The 21,753-nt window shown below is 39.5% G+C and overlaps 1 protein-coding gene across 11 annotated transcripts in view; it reads right to left on the minus strand.

Annotated features, from left to right (window-relative positions):
- CHD6 (chromodomain helicase DNA binding protein 6) overlaps nucleotides 1-21,753 on the minus strand; it is a 211,987-nt gene that overhangs the window by 85,155 nt on the left and 105,079 nt on the right. For all 11 annotated transcript variants that reach the window (XR_012419397.1, XR_012419398.1, XM_065523165.2 and 8 more), the window contains 9 exons: nucleotides 13,510-13,572; nucleotides 12,433-12,491; nucleotides 11,651-11,768; nucleotides 7,489-7,575; nucleotides 7,169-7,303; nucleotides 5,332-5,453; nucleotides 3,461-3,704; nucleotides 2,122-2,298; nucleotides 1,364-1,507 (listed from right to left, as the gene is read on the minus strand). Coding sequence is in view for 9 of the 11 variants with exons in the window: in XM_065523165.2 (XP_065379237.1) it covers nucleotides 1,364-1,507; nucleotides 2,122-2,298; nucleotides 3,461-3,704; nucleotides 5,332-5,453; nucleotides 7,169-7,303; nucleotides 7,489-7,575; nucleotides 11,651-11,768; nucleotides 12,433-12,491; nucleotides 13,510-13,572 (1,149 nt within the window). In the remaining 2 variants the exon portion in view is untranslated. The remainder of the gene's footprint in view (nucleotides 1-1,363; nucleotides 1,508-2,121; nucleotides 2,299-3,460; nucleotides 3,705-5,331; nucleotides 5,454-7,168; nucleotides 7,304-7,488; nucleotides 7,576-11,650; nucleotides 11,769-12,432; nucleotides 12,492-13,509; nucleotides 13,573-21,753) is intronic.

Raw genomic sequence — 21,753 nt, forward strand, 5'->3', positions numbered from 1 at the left:
GCTGGTCAATACAACAAACACAACTTGGGAGAAGATGTGGGCCTTGTCCTCAAGGAGATCTTTGTCTAGGAAGAAGAAAAAATGCATACCACAAATTAAGTGCAATGGGAGAAGAGGATGCATTTCTAATGGTCCAAAAACGGAGAGAAGATTGGAGCTGGCTTTTGAAAGTCAATAGATACTGCAAATGTAGGAATTAAGTTTGATTATTCACTGCTCTGATGCAAGTCTGACTTGCATCAGAAGTAGGAAGAGATTGGAACCCCACAATTTTGACATGTGGGCAAAATTCCCAAATGTTTTCATTCCCCTCATTCTTTGCCCCAACCCACTTACACACCATTGCTGAATTAATTTGGCAGAGCTAATTATGTCATTCCTGTAATAAGGCCTTGTATGGCTTCTCCATTACCTACTAAATTCTTCAAACTACCTTTCAAGATCTTCCCACAATATAACCCTAAAGACTTCTGGCCTTATATTTCCAATTCATTCACTGTTTTCAGCTTAATCAGATGTTTCCCCACTAGTGAATAACTACCATGACTCTGATTTTGCTGGTTTTTTTTTTTTCTATGCAAAGTGGTTACCACCTCTTCTCTCTATACCTGTGAACACCTGCCCACCCCTCAAGATGCATTTTCAAATTGTACTCTCTCCCTGGAGTCTTTTCTAATTCTCAAATAGATGTGACCTGTCTCTCCTCTGAAGGACCAACTCTACTATTTGTTCTTCTTATGGCACGTAAATTTGTCTGGGTTATTTCTATAATCCCTAGTAGAGATTTCTACTCATATGAAATAAGTATTTATTACTATCAGCTGTTTTTTATTAGCTTTGAGTCCAACAAGGTAGACTTGGAACTGGACCTTGAAAACTGCAGAAACGCAGCTGATCTGGACAAAAGAGGACTTATCAACTACTCTAGGTATGTGACTGCCTTCTTTTCCTCACTACCTGTGTATTGTGTTGTACTCAAGAAGATGGGCCTGGGAACGAGCTGCAGATTTTGAAGGGGAAAGGATGAAGGATGAGGGAAGCAGAAGAAAGCACCATACTCCTAAGGCCAGAGCTATAAGCAAAATCAGTGAACACACAATATGTGAAATTAGTGAAGCAAGGAGGCCCGATAGACCAACATAAGATATTTTGGGTATGGACCCATCTAACCTTTGGGGCAGTAAGAACCACTAATAATCAGCTTACCCTCCCCAACATAAACAAACACATAAAATAAAGGAGGTAATGCTCATTTTGCCAGGAATGTGACAACTTGCTAAATCCTGGCCCCACAGCATCCTGCTCTTTTCTTGATGAAGATAATGATCACATTGTCTCCTCAATTCTTTGGGTCCCTAATTACCTGTTCCTCTGTTTTCAAATCTCCAAATTCCTCCAAGAAAGCGGTCTCTGAAGGAAACTGTGATGGCTCCAAAAAATTTAGCAAACTGAAGAGCTCCTCCACGGAGTTCTGCAAGGGTGTTCCAGTGAGAAGCACTTTATGTTCCTGCACAAATTAAACACACATGATGAATAGTGCTTGCGCCATCAAAATAGTGCATTTTCGTGGGGAAAATTAAGCCAGGGCATTGAGTGCTCAATTTGGGGCAATTCTGATCTGCTTTAATGAAAAGATAATACACCCTCATAGGCGTACAGTCAATAAACGAATCAACCTTCCTTTCACATCATTGATTCCAGCAGCACTTTCATGTTAATTAAAGCAACTATTCACTCATTCACTAAATATTATTGAGGGCCTCCCCACCAGATACTGGGCACCATGCCAAGGCAGTGATGTTAAAAGGGCATCATCTTTGGTACCAGTTCATTTAGGGGCCTGGAAACAAGCCAAAACACCTTACATTTCCAAGTCACATATTTCATGGTATTTAAGAGTCCTCCTAAGTCTATGGAAATCAATCTGTGGCAAAGGCCATTGTTGACCCAGTTTGTAACAAAAAAAATCTTGATTCCTATACTCTTGCAGTTATAGAGACCAAAAAAGAACATCTAATGTAAAAGGACCAGGCAGAAATAAGCTACATGCAGAATGGCTAAGGAGTGTTTCCTCCAAGCTGAACAGAATGAACTTGTGTTTATGTAAAGAGCTGCTCTCACCAGGGCCATAAGCTTTAGACCCTCCAGAAGTTTACAGTTCCTGTTCTTCAATCTGTGGGCTTCATCAATTATCACACAGCTCCAGTGAATCTTCTTCAACTCTGGGCAGTCTGCCAGGATCATCTCAAACGTTGTGATGACGACGTGGAACTTGAAGACTCCTGAAAGGGGGTTTCCCTGAGGATGACACAACCAAAGGCAAAGCTTTACACCACGGCTACAGAATTCTGCTAATACCTGCTGGATGAGAGGAGGTAGCACTACAAATGCTGGGGCCTAGGTGAGAAGACAAGCACTGCTTTTCCTCATGTGAGAAAAGAGAACGAGCTAGTTAGCCAAAAGGCCTCACACACCATCAATGAAACAGAAGCGAGACAACATCTGCCCTCACAAAGGTGAGAAGGATGGGCAATATGGAAGGCACAGCAAGGGAGCATTTTTACTTATTAGCTGCTATGATAAGGAAATCAGATGGGTGTTGGTTCACAAGTTCCCAGACAGGAGTCAGTCTAAACCATAGTTTGAATGCCCAAAGGAAACTCTCTGCTATTTTTCAGACTTAATTTCACCTTATAATTTGAGTTCTAGCACAGATTTAAGGTAATGATCCTGATTCACCTAAGACAAGTGCTACTAGGCAGGACATAGGTTTGTTGTTCAGCCTGTCTTGGTGTTGCCATCACGTTTCAAGAGCAGAGCCGCATCATGTTAGAGCAATTCTTAAATTTCTTCCAAGTGTCTCTGCTGTCTCTGAAACCTCTGGGGAGACCACTGGCTTTCCTCTGATAGAAATCGTTTAATTTTTACCTTAATTATAAAAACCAGTGTGCAGGACAAACACACAACTATATTCAGCTAAGTGATAGCACTTAAAAAATTAAAAAAAGAGAAAATGTTGCTGTTGTGTATTTAATTATTTGAAACCTATTTTCTCTTTATCCTCTCTGTCAAATCTGTTAACCTCCTCTCCAAACTCCCTGGCTGGGAATCCATTCTCTGTAGAGTAATTCTTTTGCTCACTTTCTTCACTGAACACATAACAATTCAGATAAAATCTTCTGCATATAAAAGTAACTTCATAAACCAACAGGTAAGTCAAATTTTCAGTGTCCTAAAAAAGGTACATCTCAGAGTTTAGACAGCATGCCCTACAATCCTGTGTTGTATCATAAATTAAAATGAACTACCAGGGAGAGCAGGAGTCAGCCTTGACAAACATATTACAAAGTCATTCCACATTAACACAAGATGCAGGGCACTGGAACTTCTGAAGTTAAGTGACGGAAAGGCTGCTCCGAGCTTAGGCAGTCCCTGGGTCTCTGATTCACGTGAGGCTCACCTGGGCGTCTCTGTACACCATTTCATATTGCTGGATCATCTGCCTGCTGATCTGGCTGCCGTGGTACACAATGGCATTCATCTCTGTCCATGTCCGGAACTCTCGCTCCCAGTTAGTGATGGTGGAGAGAGGGGCAATAATGAGAAAAGGGCCGTGGATTCCTCGCAGAAATATTTCTGAAAGGAATGTGATGGACTGGATGGTTTTCCCTAGGCCCATCTCATCAGCCAAAATACAGTTTTTTCTGCAGAGAGTGAGAAATACAGGTAATTCATTATCAATACAGGAAACTTATAGAGGCTGGTTATAACTTGAAAAGATGCTTCACAAATAGATGTTTACCTATAAGATTATCATTGAAGGCTTTATCATCATTTTACATATTAAACTGAGGTTAGTTGTTATTATTATTCATACCTTGCCTACTTCCAAAACAGAACTGTGCTAATTTGGGAGAAAATACAGTCGCGTGTCACTTAAGGATGGGGTCACATTCTGAGAAATGCATCACTGGGTGACTGTGTCATTGTGGGAACATCAGAGAGTGTACCTACTAAACCTAGATGGTATAGCCTACTACACACCTAGGCTATGTGGTATATAGCCTACGGCTTCTAGGCTATAAGCCTATATAGCATGTCACTGCAGTTAATACTATAGGCAACTGTAACACAATAGTATTTGTGTATCTAAACACAGAAAAGACAAAGTAAAAATAGAGCAAAATATAGATTTAAAATGGTATACCTGGCCAGGCGCGGTGGCTCACACCTGTAATCCCAACATTTTGGGAGGCCAAGGCAGGCAGATCACCTGAGGTCAGAAGTTCGAGACCAGCCTGGCCAACACAGTGAAACCCCATCTCTATTAAAAATACAAAAACTAGCAGGGCGAGGTGGCAGGTGCCTGTAATCCCAGCTACTAGGGAGGCAGAGGCAGAAGAATCGTTTGAACCCAGGAGGCAGAGGCTGCAGTGAGCTGAGATCGCACTATTGCACTCCAGCCTGGGTGACAGAGCTAGGCTCTGTTTCGACAAAAATAAAAATAAAAAAATAAAATGGTATACCTAGGTGATAGGTTGATAGCTGTAGCAAACCACCATGGCACACATTTACCTACATAACAAACCTGCCTATCCACCACATGTACCCTAGAACTAAAGATAAACATTAAAAAACAAAAACAAAAAAGGTATACCTATATAGGGCACTTACCATGAATGGAGCTTACAGGACTGAAAGTTGCTCTGGGTGAATCAGTGAGTGAGTGGTGGGTGATGTGAAGGCCGAGGACATTACTGCACACCACTGTAGACATTATAAATACTGTACACTAAAGCTACACTCAATTTATTTAAAAATATTTTTTCTTCAATAAATTAACCCTAGCTTACTGTAACTTTTTTACTGTATGAACTTTCAATTTTTTTTAAAACTTTTGACTCTTAAGTGTTATTACAAAGAATCAAGAAGTTTTAAAACATTTAAACGTTTTTGTATAGCTGTATATTCCCATATATATATATATATATATAAAAATATATATATGTATTTTTTTTGGTTAAGGATTTAGAAATAGAAAACAGCTTTAAAGGATCTTCTGGATTTTCTTTCATCTAGATTGAGCCCAACCTTTTGGTATGGCTGGCCAAAAAAAGGGGCACAAAGTCAATGATGTCATTCCTTTTGGTTGGAGAAACAACTGACAAAAATAAAATTAGTCTTGGATGATTAATGTGCAAAGATTACCACCCTAAAATGACGGCCATGCTGCTCCCTCTCACCAGTCTGCAACTGCGACTCTAGGTTTTCCAGGCTAAGGCAATAATATGCCTCCGGGTACAAACATCTGGGCTGGTTTTGGTTCCGTACCTGTTATACCAGTTAAAAAGAAGCCAGTTCATCCCCTCCAGCTGGTATTCCCGGAGCTGGTTACTGTTCTTATACTCGCGAGACTTCTCAAGTTTCTGCCAGGAGTCTGAAGCAGGCCGCTCCTAGGGAGGAAAGCAAACAGCATAATAGATAGAGAACGATGTTTTAGGAGCATAACATGGATACTAATGAGGACAGTGGTAAATCTCATTGTCCCAAGGCTGGTTTCAAACTATAGTTATTACCTTCTGAGTAATGTACAGGTTGGGGGAACTAAGTAGGAGTCAGGCTGAGAGAATGGGTAGGAATCCTGATTGCTTCTGGATAATAACTTACAATTAGCTTCAGAATGAAACTCTCCCTGTTCTCTATCTGGTCCGTCACTGCATTATGCCACATACCACAATTAGCCTGGTGCTGTATTTATTTATCCATGTACACACATGCTTCTTCCATTAGACTGTGAGCTCCTGAGGGCAGGGCCTGTACCTTGTTTCTTAACATACCTCACACAAGCATCAACCTATAGCAAATGCTTAACTGATGACTGACAAGTTGAATTAAAAGCAGAAAACAGTATATACGGGAGAGGGTTGAAAGAAAAATAATCAAGCATGTAATCAAAACACTATGAACTATGTAAGTTTCTACACAGTTCTGCATCTCAAGACACCTCTATCTACCTTTCATATGCCAAAAAAACAAAAACGAAACACTGCTCTTGAATGGACTCCTATAGGGACCTAAGTTTAATGTTCTGAGTATCAATCTTCCAGTGATGTAAAAGCAACAAATAATATTAATAAGGAACTAGATAAGAGTTTTTCATATAAAAATGGCAATTTTTCTTTTTTAAACAGAAACTATCATTCCAGCCTACAGCCATATTCTTTAACAACTGATTCTCTTTTCAAGTTAGTTACACCTTAATAAATGCTCTGGCCCGGGTATGGTGGCTCACGCCTGTAATCCCAGCAATTTGGGAGGCCAAGACAGGTGGATCACCTGAAGCCAGGAGTTCAAGACAAGCCTAACATGGTGAAACACCATCTCTGCTAAAAACATACAAAAATTAGCCAGGCGTGGCGGCAAGCGCTTATATTCCTAGCTACTTAGGAGGCCAAGGCAAGAGAATTGCTTGAACTCGGGAGACGGAGGTTGCAGTGATCTAAGATTGTGCCACTGCACTCCAGCAACAGACCAAGACTCCATCTCAAAATAAAAAAATAAATAAAAGCTCTGATCCCAACTCTCCCTCAATTGTTGGATAATTTATATACTTCTCAGGCGCCCTGGGAGATCTTGGCAGTTGAGTGGCAATAATTTAGAATCAGAAAAACAAATAGATTCAATAATGTTTATCAAAAACCTATGTTCTCTGTGTGGGCTAATTTACAGGGATCTGCAGATAAAGGCAGTTCTTCCGCTTAATAATATTCCAGTTGAGTGAAGAAGGGAAAATCAAAGAAAAGAGGTAGCTCACGAAGAGGTAAGAAACAGGAAAGATACTACTGAGCTTCTCTTGCATACCAGCCATTTCTTACAAATTTTATTTTACTGACTCCATATAACAGCCACACACCAAGAATTCTAAGCCAATATCAAAGCTTCTTAAATGTCACATACATCAAAATAGACCTGAGACCTAAAGGTGACCAGGGTGCTGGCAAAGTTCGATCTGGGGAGGAAAACACTGAATTGAGGGTTCAATGACAAGTAACAAAGGTAAAATACCACAGAAACCACTTAGGAACACAGCCAGGTGAACTTCCATGATTGCAAAGTTCATAAAATTGCATGTTCTGAGAAGTGTCAGAGAGAGACAAGATTGCTTTACCACATGCTTAATTTCAGGGAGAACTTGAAGAGATTCAAATTCTTTAACTTTTGCAGGATCCACATCTTCCTCTAGCTCCCATGTGCTTTCCTCATATGGTAGTGAGCACCACTTCACCAGGTAATGTGTTACCTCCTGGTAGGAAAACAGGAAAGAAACTTAATGTTCTATTAGATTAAAGGAGTCAGTCATATCTGCCAACCTCTGAAAAACCACCCTAAATGAATAGACAGGAATACCATTAAGACAAAGGCCACATGTTAAAACAAGTGAAATATGTGGAAAGAAGGGAAGATGCTTTAGGAGAGGTGAATACCCACCTCCCCTGTTTCTGCATCCTTGGTGTGGGCCACCTCCAAGATGCGATCAACTTCTACATAGTCTGGATTGAACAAGTCTTCATCAGGCTAACACAAACAGAGGAGAACAGTTAGGAAGTGTGTCCCCTTCTCTCAAATCCAACACCTAGGGTGTTATCTCTAAGTGACCCCTACTCTGGGCCCTATCAACAAACACAAAAAGAAAGGGTTTGCTTAATAATAAAAGTCGCAGGCATTTATTCAATGTCTCCAAATCCTGCTCTCCATGACTAAATTTAAAGGATCCAACCATCTTAGAGGCTACACCCTAGCCAGGTAATAATTCCCTATTGGTCATTATAGCAATGTACAAAAATCAGCAGAAGAGCTCCCTTTTCCTTACTGGTCCTTATTTCAAACATAGTCCTTGGCAACTAGGAATTACGGTTTCTTTTTCTTCTTCTTTTTTTTTGAGACGGAGTCTCGGTCTTGTCGCCCAGGCTAGAGTGCAGTGGCCGGATCTCAGCTCACTGCAAGCTCTGCCTCCCAGGTTTACGCCATTCTCCTGCCTCAGCCTCCCGAGTAGCTGGGACTGCAGGCGCCCGCCACCCCGCCTGGCTAGTTTTTTTTTGTATTTTTTAGTAAAGACGGGGTTTCACTGTGTTAGCCAGGATGGTCTCGATCTCCTGACCTCGTGATCTGCCCGTCTTGGCCTCCCAAAGTGCTGGGATTACAGGCTTGAGCCACCGCGCCCAGCCTCTTTTTCTTCTTAATAACAACAATAGCTAACATTGGAAGGGGGCATGAGGGAAGCTTCCTGGGTGCTGACAATGTTCTATTTGCTGATCTAGGTAGTAGTTACATAAATGTGTTTACATTGTAAAAATTCATGGAGATGTACACTTTATCTTTATGCACATTATGCTTCAAAAAATGCTTACCTACAAAACAACAAGAAGTAACATACAGAAATATTTAATGTATGTCCAGAGTAATGCTAAGTACTTTCATTTAAGCTCCAAAACTACCTCACGGAGTAGGTACTATAATTACCTTACAGATTAGGAAACCGACTCAGAGATATTAAGTAATGCGACCAAGTTCATGGAGCTATGTTAACTGGACCGTTCACCCAGGTCTTTCTTACCCAGAAGCCGAAGTCCTCCTCCAGGAGTGCTGGAGAGCTCTTACTGACACTTAGGCTGCAAGGCACTTTTAGGGCTATCTAGTTTCATCGTCTAATCAATGCAGGATACTTTTTACAACATCCCTGGCAAACCTCTCAGATTCAATTATTCCCAATTAAGAAATTTACTACCCTCCAAGACCTGATTCACTGTCGAAACAGCTTTATCTCTACCTCTTTAGTAGTAGTATCATGATCTTTATCATTAGTAAATTATAACTTAACTTCCTTCCTTATAACTGTTGCTCATTGGTGTGAACTGCTTCCTCTAGAGCAGCAATAAGTAATTTGATTCTTTCCTCTCTGTTTAGGCTCTTCAGCAATCTCCTCCCTATTTGGGTTAAAAAAAAAACCCCGTTTGTTCAACAGTTCTTCATATACCATTTCCATCTTAACGATACGAAAAGCTAATATTTATGGAATAGTGCCTATGAGCTAAACACTGCTATAAACATTGTGTCCTTTATTATTCATAACAGTCAAGATACAGAAACAACCTAAGTGCCCATCAAGGGATGAATGGATAAAGAAAGTGGGATGTATATATCCACACAACAGAATATCATTCAGCTTTAAAAAAGAAGGAAATTCCGGCCGGGCACGGTGGCTCACGCCTGTAATCCCAGTACTTTGAGAGGCCGAGGTGGGCAGATCATGAGGCCAGAAGATCGAGACCATCTTGGCTAACGCGGTGAAACCCTGTCTCTGCTAAAAATACAAAAATTAGCCGGGTGTGGTGGCGGGCGCCTGTAGTCCCAGCTACTCGGGAGGCTGAGACAGGAGAATGGCATGAACCCGGGAGGCGGAGCTTGCAGTGAGCCGAGATCGTGCCACTGCACTCCAGCCTGGGCGATGAGCAAGACTCCATCTCAAAAAAAAAAAAAAAAAAGGAAATCCCATCATTTGCAACAACATGGATGAACCTGGAGGATGTTATACAAAGTAAAATAAACCTGACACACAAAAACAAAGATAAGTGTATGATCTCACTTTTATGTGGAACATAAAATAATCAAACTTGTAGAAGCAGAGAGTAAAATGGCGGTTGCCAGGGATGAAAGGGAGGGGTAAATGGGGAGGAAGACACCAGTCAAAGGGTATAAAATTGCAGTTATTCAGGATGAATAAATTCTGGAGACCTAATGTATAGAATGGTGATGACAGTTAAAAACACTGTATTATACATTTGAAATTTTCTAAAAGGATAAATCTCAAGTGTTCTCACCCTAAGGTGGGAAAAAAGAAAGAAAAAAATCCCCTAACTATGTGAGGTGATGGATATGCTCACTAGCTGGACTATAGTGATTATTTTACAATGTACACATATATTAAAACATCAAGTTGTATACCTTAAATATACATGTTTGTCAATTATACTCCAATAAAGCTGAAAATGGCAAGAAAATTATCACCTAATCCTTGCAGGTACTCTGTGAGGCTGATTCTATCAGGAGTCCTGCTTTTTCCTATGATACTGAGTTTGAAGGAGCTTATGCCACGGCCTGAGGCCACCCAGATGTGTGTGAGGGTGGGGTGGGAGGGGCAGTTTGACTGCAGAGCCCAGGCTCTTAGCATTGTGCAGTCCGCTCTCCACCTATGCCCCATTCCCACCATGACAGTCCTCTTGCAGCTGCCCTCGAGGTTTTGCAAAGTCCCTCGCTGAATCCTGGTACCCAAATGAACCTAACATTTAGGAATGAAAAGAGCCTGGTACAGCAGGACTGTTCTATTGGTGCAGTCCGGGATTAGTAGGATTAGTTTACTTTTTAAGCAGCCACTTCCTACTCTTGACACACAATAAATGTGTAGTTACTTAAACTGGCAATGTCTTTTCTCCCTAGAACTGCTACCCAGTCATTTTCCTCACTTCAGAACTAGAAAGATTCCAAGAACAATGTAGGATATTACATTTATTCCTACATTTACTCATCCTAGCCTGTCCAGGCAAACCCAGGCTGATTCTGTCATTTATCCTCCCAGTATTGGGTCTGGTTAGGACGTCTCCTGGGTCTTCAGGAGTTAGGATTTAGTCAGGAGTCTACGTCTGTGCATGTGGGAAGTTGCAGGCTCTTGGAGCCTGAGTTTCCCCGACGTGTGCTTTAGCTACCTCATAAAGCAGCTGGAAATAATGGATATAAAGCTCTACTCAAAACTAAGTTACTATTTATATCACAAAAATATTTACCCAAGTTACTAATAAATATGTTGAATAGGTCAAGACCAAAGGCAGTGTTATAGGAACTACTCTTCAGTATTATTCCTCCTTAATTTCATGTGTTCCAATATTCTCAAGAGCCTTTCCTTTCCACAAAAATATGAACTCTTGTTGCATTATTTCTATATACCCCAGCACAGTTTTCTCTATTCTCAGCCAAGGAAAAACCACTGCTTTAGGAATAGATCAGAAAACAGACACAAAGGGCTATGATGTAGGCTATATTACAGGGTTTAGACTTTATTCCAAGAATAACACATTAAGGTTAAGGTTTGTGGCATTTTCTGATATATAGCACTTACAGATTTGTTTAATATTAAAATCCATCAGTCCTTCCTCTTGCTGTAGGTACAATATTTAGAAATTCCCAAGTTTACATAAATAAAATTATTTGTTTACTTTCTCACACTTTTAGGTTTGTTTTTTTTTTTCATTCAAATTTTAGGACCTTCTGAAATGTCCTTTTTGGGTTGTGGGGGGTTGAGGGAGCAGGGATGAAAGAATTGTGTGCATATTCCTCTCACTCTAGCTATTTATTAGTATTCACACCAAGATGCATGCTCTTATGAGTTGTCAGTTTATAAGGTTTGATCCTGAACTTTGGTGGATACTTCTCTTTGACTTGAATCTAGACTAGTTTTGTTGCAAATCAGCACACATTTATCAATTTGACTTGAGCAACAGATCTGTATAGGACTTTAACTTGGACTCAGAAACATAAACACAGTATTTACTGCTGCAAGAAAAGCAGCAGTCAAATGAGTCAGTAAATATTGCTTCACCTCCGTAAAAATGTGCTTCATCTGGGCTTGTTTATTCCTAAATCGCTTGATCTTCTGTGCGATGCGAGGATCCTTTTCGAGCTCTTCCATTGTGGCCCATTTACAATGTAAGTAGGAACTATCCAAAGACATACAAATTGTCAGGCAAGCACATAACTAGCAAATGATTGAGCTTTAAGGTGTTCAATAAACAGGGTGACCGTCTAACACAGAAATAGTAAAATGGTTTATTGTGCAACTGCTGCAGATTGGGCTTAGAAAGACCTTCCTCTTAAGGGCAACAACAGAAAACAAAACAAAATGGAGTAATTCCAAGCAACTGATCTCTCTGCAGCTTCTAGAGAAACTGGCCAAGAACAGAGGCAGTGCAGGTGTGGGCAGGTTATCATTAACACACGTTAGTGAAAGTGGGCTGTAGCAGAAATGAAAAAATGTAAGAGGGGAAAAGAGCATATGCTACAGGAGAGTGGTTCTCCACCCTGGTTGCATATGAGAATTCCCCAAGGAGTTTTAAAAAAACAACAATCCTTGGGCCCCACTGAGTCTGAGTCGATGGTCTTGGGTGGAGCAAGGGCTTCAGTGGTTTAAAAAAGCTCTCCAGGTAATTCTGTGTGCAGCTATAATTGAGTGTTACTGCCTAAGGTAAACTTTGGTCAGCCAAGACCTGTGGGTCATGCCTTAGAGGCAAGACTCTGAAGATGCAGTAGGTAATAAAGTCACAAGAGAAAGAAAGTTTTATTCATATAAAACCCAAATACAGAGAATACTTTAAATAGACGTACAAATTTCTATACTTAACGTAGAACAGCTCCAAGTCAAATGGAGGTTCTCCTGGGTGAACCTGTAACAAATAGCAAGCAGTTATCAGCCCAGATCCCAGGCAGATCACCCTTATTGAGCCAAAAGAAAACAGGTAATCAACATCTCTGCCTGATTTCCATAAAGATTTCTTGAGCATATTTTCATTTTCCCAGGCCTTTTCCTGATACCTATTGGTCAGGTTTTCCAAAGGTGGAATACAGAGCTGCAAGGTAAAAAATTGATCTTCGTGCTGTCCTTCCAAGGTCTAGGCTGGGACGGCACTCAGCTGATAAACCCAAACTGGCCCAGGTCTCTTGAGAAATGTCAGGACCAGAGCCTGGTATGGAAGTGACTACATTCATCTCTGGTGTCCCCCTAACGCCTCACTTCTGAAACGCCAATGGTATTCACTCTCCAAGTAAGGAAGTTTACTTTCATAAATACTTGAAGAGGAAGCCATGCTCTCACCAGCACCAACATACTCTACCACTCCAGGAATTTCCTCTAGGTGATTCCTACAATGGCCCTGAGATGTCTGAAGAAAAGAACCCCCACAACATTTCCATTAGGACTCATGTAGGGGTGTGTGTGTGTGTGTGTATATATATATATATTTTAAATAGAGACAAGGTCTCACTATGTTGCCCAGGCTGGTCTTGAACTACTGGGCTCAAGCAATCCTCCGATGTTGGCCTCCCAAAGTGTTGGGATTATAGGCATGAGCCACTGAACCTAGCCTCCATTACAACTTTTTTTCCATCTCTTCTTCTTGGCTCTCCGCTAAATTCTGGTGGGCTACAGCAGCTAAGGGATATATGCCTTTTGCTAGGATCAGAATGGAGGAAATCATTAGCTTGAGCCATTCTAGATATTTTAAGAGTTTTATGTCCTAAAATGCTCTATAGGGGTAAAAATAAGTGTTGGCTAGCCAGACAATATTCTTGCCTAGCTCTCACTCCAGCCAATAACGGTCACTCTAGGTTCTCTAGCCAAAAATCTCTTCATAGAAGATGTAATCTGTGCTAATGATATAAAAGCGAGACACACGAGCCACCAACCTCCTGGACAGTCTTAGATGCCAGGATCTTCTCAATGATGTTTGCATCATCTTCTGGAGGCTCCTGGGGACAAAGATGAAAAAAAAAAAGAAAATTGCTGGAACCACAGAATCCAAGAAAACAATTCTATAAGAAATACTACAATAGGTACTACTTCATTCAAAAGTTCACCTTTGAGTACCAAGGCCTCCTGTCAGGCCACAGAGTGGTCAAAAGGTCACAAACATTTTACAAACCTAGAATTCAAAGTGGTGGTGGCTTCTAAGCTCTGGACACAACTATATTACAAGAGCAGAGATGTTTTTCAGATTCAATTTCAGATCTGCATTTAACATGCTTAAAATTGGTCTCGGACTTACCTTCTTTGCAAAACTACCTACGTGTTGATGGATAAAATTTTCAGAAAGTTCTGAGTCTGGGGTCTTAACATTAGTTCTAATAGCTACCAGCTATTGACTTTAGGCAAGTCAATACCTCCTAGTCTTCGAATCTATTAAAATAGGAGTTAAAAATACATATCTCACTGGATCAGTGGCAAGATAAAATAGTATTACTGTGGGAAAAATGTTTTCACATACTACTCAAAATCAAGGTATAATTATTCTCTATTAAAATTGTACCATCTTTCCCCTTTTGTAGCTGGAAAAGGCTATTTCACGGATCATCCTTTGAATGTAAATCCCAACTGAAAACATATTCCTTTTTACCCTAGATAAACATCAACACTTCTGTGCTCCACGTCTCCATGAAATCTCTTTCTACAGAATATTTATAGTTAAAAAACACTGAATGTTTAACACTCTTTCTAGAACCTCGAGCAGCATTATTTCTTAGTGGTTTCGTATGCACAGTGACCTTTTCAGATCTATTACAATATGAAACTTAAAACACCATATGAAAAGAACACTCATCATAACAACGTAATTGCCAAATTCGGTATTCTGGGTTCCTGGCTGGAACGTCCCAGAAAGGTGATTTGTATACCTTCAGTCTACCCATTATAGGGCGTAAAGCCATAAAATTATAGAAAACATCTCTTAAGATCTTAAATCAAGCTTTTCCCAGGAAAGTGATGATGGGTTAAAAGAAATGAGGAAGGCACATGGCGGAAAAGAATTATGGAAATCAGTAAGCAAGCACAGGCAGATGCTCCCAAAGGTTACAAATATTTACTAAGCTCTCTCAGACACATGGCATTGTGCCAGATGCCATGCAGAAGTTAATCCAAAACCACACACATCCCTTCTCACCACTCAACAGGAAGGCAAATAAACTATAATTACCATACAATAGAAGAAAGCGGTGCGAATACAGACTATGGTTTTGTTTCTCTGTTTAAGTATTTGTTCTGCTTGGTTCCTAAACATAGATAGGTGGCAGGGAGGAGGTGGCAGTTCACTGTTTATTGCTGTCTTCTCCCTTTACTACATAAACCTTCAGAGGGCAGGGATCCTTGTTTTATATACCGACATAGCTAGACCACGAAATGCATAATCAATAGGTATTTGTTGAATGCTGAATAACAAGGAAGAGGAAAAGAAAGAAGGAAATACTATGAGGAAATAAAGTGTCAAACTCTCTGAGGCCACAGAGTGGAGACAGCTATTTTTCTTGATTTACATCACTTAATTTAAGAAGTCTCCCCCTGCTCCATAAACTCAGACTTATACACTGTCAGGATGGTAACAGCAAAGGGCCAAAGCCAGGTGTACTTTAACGAACAGCAAGGACCACGACCACTGATCTTGCAGCCAACTAACTAAAGTCTGACTATGGCAAGTGGGCAGTGAACAGGTGCTAGATTAAGAGAAACTAGACTAATGAACCAGCTTCCTACCTCATTTCCTTCCTAAATTTTTATCCCACATTATTTATGGAGTGCTTTTAGTTTATGCACTGGTCTTACAGAAGTAAATGAGATATGTCTAGTCTTAGCCATCAAGGAACTATCAGGCATGCTAACATAATGCTTAGTTATTGAGGTATGGCATACTTATAGTATGCAGAAATCTCAAGTGTACATCTTGAATTTTTACATACACATATGCACTTATATAACTACCACTCAAGATCAAGTTACATAATTTTTCCAACACTCTGAAAAATCCTGTCCCCCCGTAAGTAACTAATATTCAGACTTCTACCACCATAGACTGGTTTTGTGTATTATTAAACCTCATGTAAACTGAATCGTACAGTAAATAGTTCATTCTTTTTTAACACTGTGTAGTATTTTGTAATATAAATACACTATCCACTCTACTGTTGAGGAATATTTGGTGTGCTTCCAATTTTTGTATTACACAAGAAATTCATGTAAATTATGTCTTTTGGTGGAAAAATATGCTAATTTATCTTGGATATATAACTAGCAGTAGAAATACTGGGTCATGGGGTAGGTAGATGACTAATTTTAATAAATATTATCAATAAATACATAATATTGTCAAAAATTTTCTCAGTGATTGTAAAAATTTTGATACCTACCAGCAAGGTATGGGGGTTCTGGGTGACCTGATACTGTCAGTCTTTAGCATGTTAGCCATTCTGGTGGATGTGTAGTGTTGTCTCTTTAATTCACATTTTCCTGATAACAGAGGATGCTGTGCCTCTTTTCATACGCTTACTGGTCATTTGGATATCCTCTTTTGTGAACCTCCTATTCAGGTCATTTGCCTATTTTATAAATTATTCTTTTTAATTTATTTTCAAGAATTATTTTAAATAAGAGTCCTCTCTCAGACACACAGATTACAAACATTGATACACAGATTACAAACATTTTCTACCAGTCTATGGTTTGCCTTTTCAATCCTTAATGTGTCTTCTGATGAACAGAAATTCTATATAATCCATTCTATCAATCTTTTCTCTTATGAATAGTGTTTTTGTGTGCTGTTTAAGAAATTTGTGTTGTCACCAATGTCATTAAGCTACAAATGTAAATTGTAATTTTTATTTTAATCAAACTTTAAATTTAAATGTAATGTCATTTAATTTTAAATGTAATTTAAAATTTTCTAGTAGCCACACTAAAAAAGTAAAAAGAAACAGGTGCAAATAATTTTAATAATATATTTCACTTAAACCAATATATCTAAAATATTATCAATGTGTAATCAACTAAAAATTAAAAAAAATTTTAATAGTCATTTGATACCAAGTCTTCAAAATATGGTATTTTATATTTATAGCACATCTTAATTCAAACTAGCTACATTTCAAGCACTCAATAGCCACATGTGGCTGATAGGGTCCATACTGGACAAGGTAGCTCTATTTTGTTCAGCTGATCTATTTGACTATCCTTACGGCAATACTGCCCCGTCTTCATTCCTATAGCCTGATTACAAAGTCTTACAGTTAAACTTTCCAATTTAGTTCTTTTTCATGACTGTCTCAGGTTATGCTAGATAGGTCTTCAGCATTTTCACATACATTTCCACCAATTAAAAAACGCCCTGCTTAGTTTTTGACTGGATTTGAATTATAAACATCTTAGCAGTATTAAATACCCGTATGTAGCTGGGCGTGGTGGCTCATGGCTGTAATCCCAGCACTTTGGGAGGTCGAGGCAGGTGGATCACTTGAGGTCAGGAGCTCGGGACCAGCCTGGCCAACACGGCGAAACCCTGTCTCTACTAAAAATACGAAAATTAGCTGGGTGTGGTGACGCATGCCTATAGTCCCAGGTACTCGGGACGCTGGAGTATTGCTTGAACCCGGGAGGTAGAGGTTGCAGTGAGCAAGATCACGCCACTGCACTCTAGCCTGAGTGACAGAGTGAGACTCCATCTCAAAAACAAAACAAAACAAAGCAAAGCAAAACCCCGTATGTGCTACATCTATTTGTTTAGGTCTTCTTTTTTCACAGCAATGTTTTTAGAATAGACAGCTTGTGTATTTTTTTGAGTTATTCCAGGGTATCTGATACCCTGATGCTATTACAAATGGGATTTAATAATTATCCTTTCCTGATGTTATGTTGCTAGTTTATAGAAATAAAAAACTCATGTATTTGCATATTGTCTTTGTATCCAGCAACTTAACTAAATCTACATTTATTATTTATAATGATTTGTTAGTACATTCTGTTCAATTTTCTACATATGCACTCATGTCAGCTACAAATAATAAAAAAGTTTTACTACTCCCTTTCTAATCTTTTAACTTTTTATTTATTCTTTCTCTTTATTGTAGTGGCCAGGTCCTACATTGTATTTCTGAGTATAAATTATGACAGTGAAGTATTTTTCTTACTCCCAAATTCAGGAAAGAATGCATTCAATATTGTACTACTTAATACAATATTATCCATCAGATTTTCTCTTGCAGCTTTTAAATGTTCTCTCAGTCTCTGGTTTTTACAGTTTAAGATATGCCTAAGTATGGTTTTCTTTTTCTGTATTTTTCCTGCTTCAGAGTTATCTCATTTTGAATCTACTGGTTGATATCTTCCATCAGTTTAGGAATTCTTGGTCATTAGTTATATCTTCAAATGCTACTCTGCTCCAATCTCCTCTATCCCTAGGACTCCAATCAGAAATACTTAGAACTTTCGGCTGGGTGCAGTGGCTCACACGTGTAATCCCAACACTTTGGGAGGCCGAAGTGGGTGGATCACCTGACGTCAGGAGTTTGAGACCAGCCTTGCCAACACAGTGAAGCCCCATCTCTACTAAAAATACAAAAATTAGCTGGGCATGGTGGTGCACACCTGTAATCCCATCTACTTAGGAGGCTGAGGAAAGAGAATTGCTTGAACCCAGGAGGCAGAGGTTGCAGTGAGCTGAGATAGTACCACTGCACTCCAGCTTGGGTGATAGAGTGAGACTCTGTCTCAAAAAAAAAAAAAAAGAAAGAAATACATTAGAACTTTTAACTGCACCCCACTTGTCTCTCTCTCTCATGCTTTTACCTTTTGCTCTGTTTGATTCGTTCTTTTTCCTCTATGTGCTTTAGAAATTTTCCATTGATCTGTCTTCATATTCACTCATCTTCTCTTCTGCTGCATCTAATCTACTTATAAACCTATCCACTTGGTCTTCAATTTTATAAACTGGATTTTTCGTTCTACACTGTTACCTGATTCTCTTTATAGATTTAATTCTCTGTTGGAAGTTTTCACTTTAAAATTCACCTTATCCATCTTTTCCTCTATTTTTTTTTTTTTTTAAACAGGATCTCACTCTGTCACCCAGGCTGAAGAGTGCAATGGAGCGATCTCACCTCACTAAAACCTCCACTTCCCGGGCTCCAATGATTCTCCAGCCTCAGACTTGCAAGTAGCTGAGACTAGAGGTGCAAGCCACCACACCCAGCTAATTTTTGTATTTTTTGTAGAGAAGGGTTTTGCCATGTTGCCCAGGTTGGCTTCGAAATTCTAAGCTCAAAGTGATACTCCAGCCTTGGCCTCCAAAAGTGCTGGGGTTATAGGCATGAGCCACTGTGCTGGGCCCCTCTATTTTCTTTAACATTTTAATCATAGTTATTTTAAAGTTCTTTCCCCCTGCCAACTCTAATATCTGGGTCACCTGGGGTCTGCTTCTATTATATAATTATTCTCTTAATTTTTAGCCACCTTTTCCAGCCTCTTTGAATGCCTAATATTTTTTACTTTATGTTGGACACTGTGGATAAACGAATTGTGGCAGCTCCAAACAGTATTTTGTACTACAAGTATTTCCCATTTTCTCTTAGACAACCAGGGCGAGGGGATGGTCCCTTTGATCCAGTCAGAGACTGAGTTGGGTTAGGACTGAGTTACTGTTTTAAGATTCAATCCACCTCTTATTTTACTGTTTTTGGAACATGAGTATCCAGGGTCACTGAGTGAGAGTGGCAGGTCTTTTTTCTCTTGAGCCCTGAAACATGCTCTATGGAGGTTTTGAGCTTGGTGTTTTAGTCTTCTGCCCCACGCAGGTTAAAAGTCCGACAAACACCTTAAGCGAGAGTCAGTATTCTGTGGTAGGTCCGTTCCTTTAGTGATTTATTTGTCTCCTAAGTACCAGGCGACTATGAAATTTCAATCTGCCTTCTGGCTGAACTCCTAGCTTCCTGGGATACCCCAGAATTCAGTAGAAGTCTCTTGAGGAAATCCCCTTGCTTTGGGGATTTCTTTAGTTTCCAAACATTCCACCAGCCCTGTATATTCAATCCCCAGTAGCATCAGATGGTTTCTCTTCTACCCAGAACAGTCTCTTTTGTTTAGGCCAAACCTGACCCTTAGCCCACTCCCAGAATTGGGAAATGTCTCCAGAGAAGAAAACAGCCAGTCATCATCAGCCCACCTAGGGATGAGCCTTACTGTCTGATATTTTAGTTCATCTCATTCTCGTTGCTTCCACAGCTATATGATGCCTTTAAAAAGAGCTTTTTGCAATTTATATATTTTTTCCAATATTAACTCTCATTACTGGAGCAGTCTAGGGCCTAGTTTTTGGGTTTCTTCTCTTTTCTATCTGTATTCATTGTCTTGGTGATCTCACTCAGTCTCAGGGTTTTAAATACAGGCATCATCCAGCTCAGAACCTCTCCCCTGGCAATAGCCTCATATATGTAATTCCTATATGCCATCTCCACTTGAGTATCTCAGAGGTATTTCAAATTTAAAATATCCATACACTAAACTCCTATCCAACCCCTCTTTCCTACCTCTCCTACCTACAGTCTTCTCCCACCTGAGTTAGAGTAAACTATGCTTTCAGGTACTCAAACAAAAAATCTTGGTGTAATCCTTGACTCTTCTCTTTCCTTTCCATACACCATATCTGATTGGCCTAGAAATCTTGTTGGCTCTATCTTCAAAGTATGTCCAAAACCCAGCCTATTTTTCACCATCTCCATTGCTTCTAACCTGGTCTGAACCACCTTCATTTCTCACCCAGATTATTCTCAAGAGTATCCTAACTTGTCTCCCTGCTTCCGTTCTTGCCCCACTAGTCTATTCTCAACATAACATCCAGAATGACCTTTTTTATTAAGCTATTCCTCTGCTTACACTGCTTAAAAGGTTTCTCTTTTAACTCAAAGTAAAACTAAACATCTTCCAATGTCTACAAATCCTACAGGGTCCATGCCCACCCTCCTACCTCATCTGTTATGGTTCAGTTATCCTTGTCTATTCTTCATGCATACCATGCATGCCTCTACCTCAGGACTTTGTATAGACTATTCCCTCTGTCTAAGATGTTCTTCTGCCCTGCACAACTCCCTCTCTCCTTTACCTCCTTCTATTACTCGCTCAAATATTATACTTTTAGTGAAGGCAACTCTGACCACCCTATTTAAAATTGCAATCCTCACCCTGAATTCTGCATCACCCTTATTCTAATATATTTTTAGAATGGCATTTACTGCCATTGATGTACTGGTAATTTTCTTATTTAAGGTTTATTAATAGCCTCTCCCTATTTACTTCTACTCTTTGGAAGTTTTGACCTAGGTCCTTTGGCCTCCCATGCCATGTAGGTTCAAAATGTGGCAAATGTTGGAGGGAGAGACCAGTTGTGAATTTGTTGCAGGCTTTTCCACGAGGGCAGGAATTTCTGTTTCTTTTGTTCCCTGGTGTTATTTCCAGAAATTAGACAGTCCTTGGCATACAGTAGGTGCTCAATAAATATTTCTGAATAAATAATGTTAGGAGATTTTGCAATAGAACATGGTAACAGTAGTAAAAAGCAAGTACTATGAGAATACAGAAGCCAGAGCACTTGGGTGAATTAGAAGAGGCTCTGGAAATGATGTGACATATGAGTTATATCTGTGGGCAAGCAGTAAACTTTCACGACTGCTGACTACTTTCCCCACCTGCTCCTAAGTCTGTATACCCCAGACTAGCAAGCAAGCATCCACACATGTACACACACACTGAAAGGAACAAAGTTCTCTTCCTTACTACTAGATTGCTTCAAATATTTTCTTATTCTACCTACCATGAAGAATAAAAATGGTTTCTGATGATAGGAATTTGATTACAATTCAGAATATTTAACTAGGACCAAATCTAAAGAAACTTTAATACATGGATGAAGAAAGCACAGGACTTTGAATATTAAAAGAAGTCAGGGTTTAAACACTTTTCATTATAGGAAATTTTCAAGTGAAAATTAAGGAGTTTGAAATAAAATTTCAATTTGTTTTTTTGGCACTGTTAAAAAAGAGAGGGTAAGCACTCATGTTAAAGAATCAATAGTGATCATCCAAATATGGAAAACAGGTTTTTATTTTATCCTAATGAAATGA

Source organism: Macaca fascicularis, chromosome 10 (genome assembly GCF_037993035.2).
Source record: "Macaca fascicularis isolate 582-1 chromosome 10, T2T-MFA8v1.1".
Classification (NCBI taxonomy): Eukaryota; Metazoa; Chordata; class Mammalia; order Primates; family Cercopithecidae; genus Macaca; species Macaca fascicularis.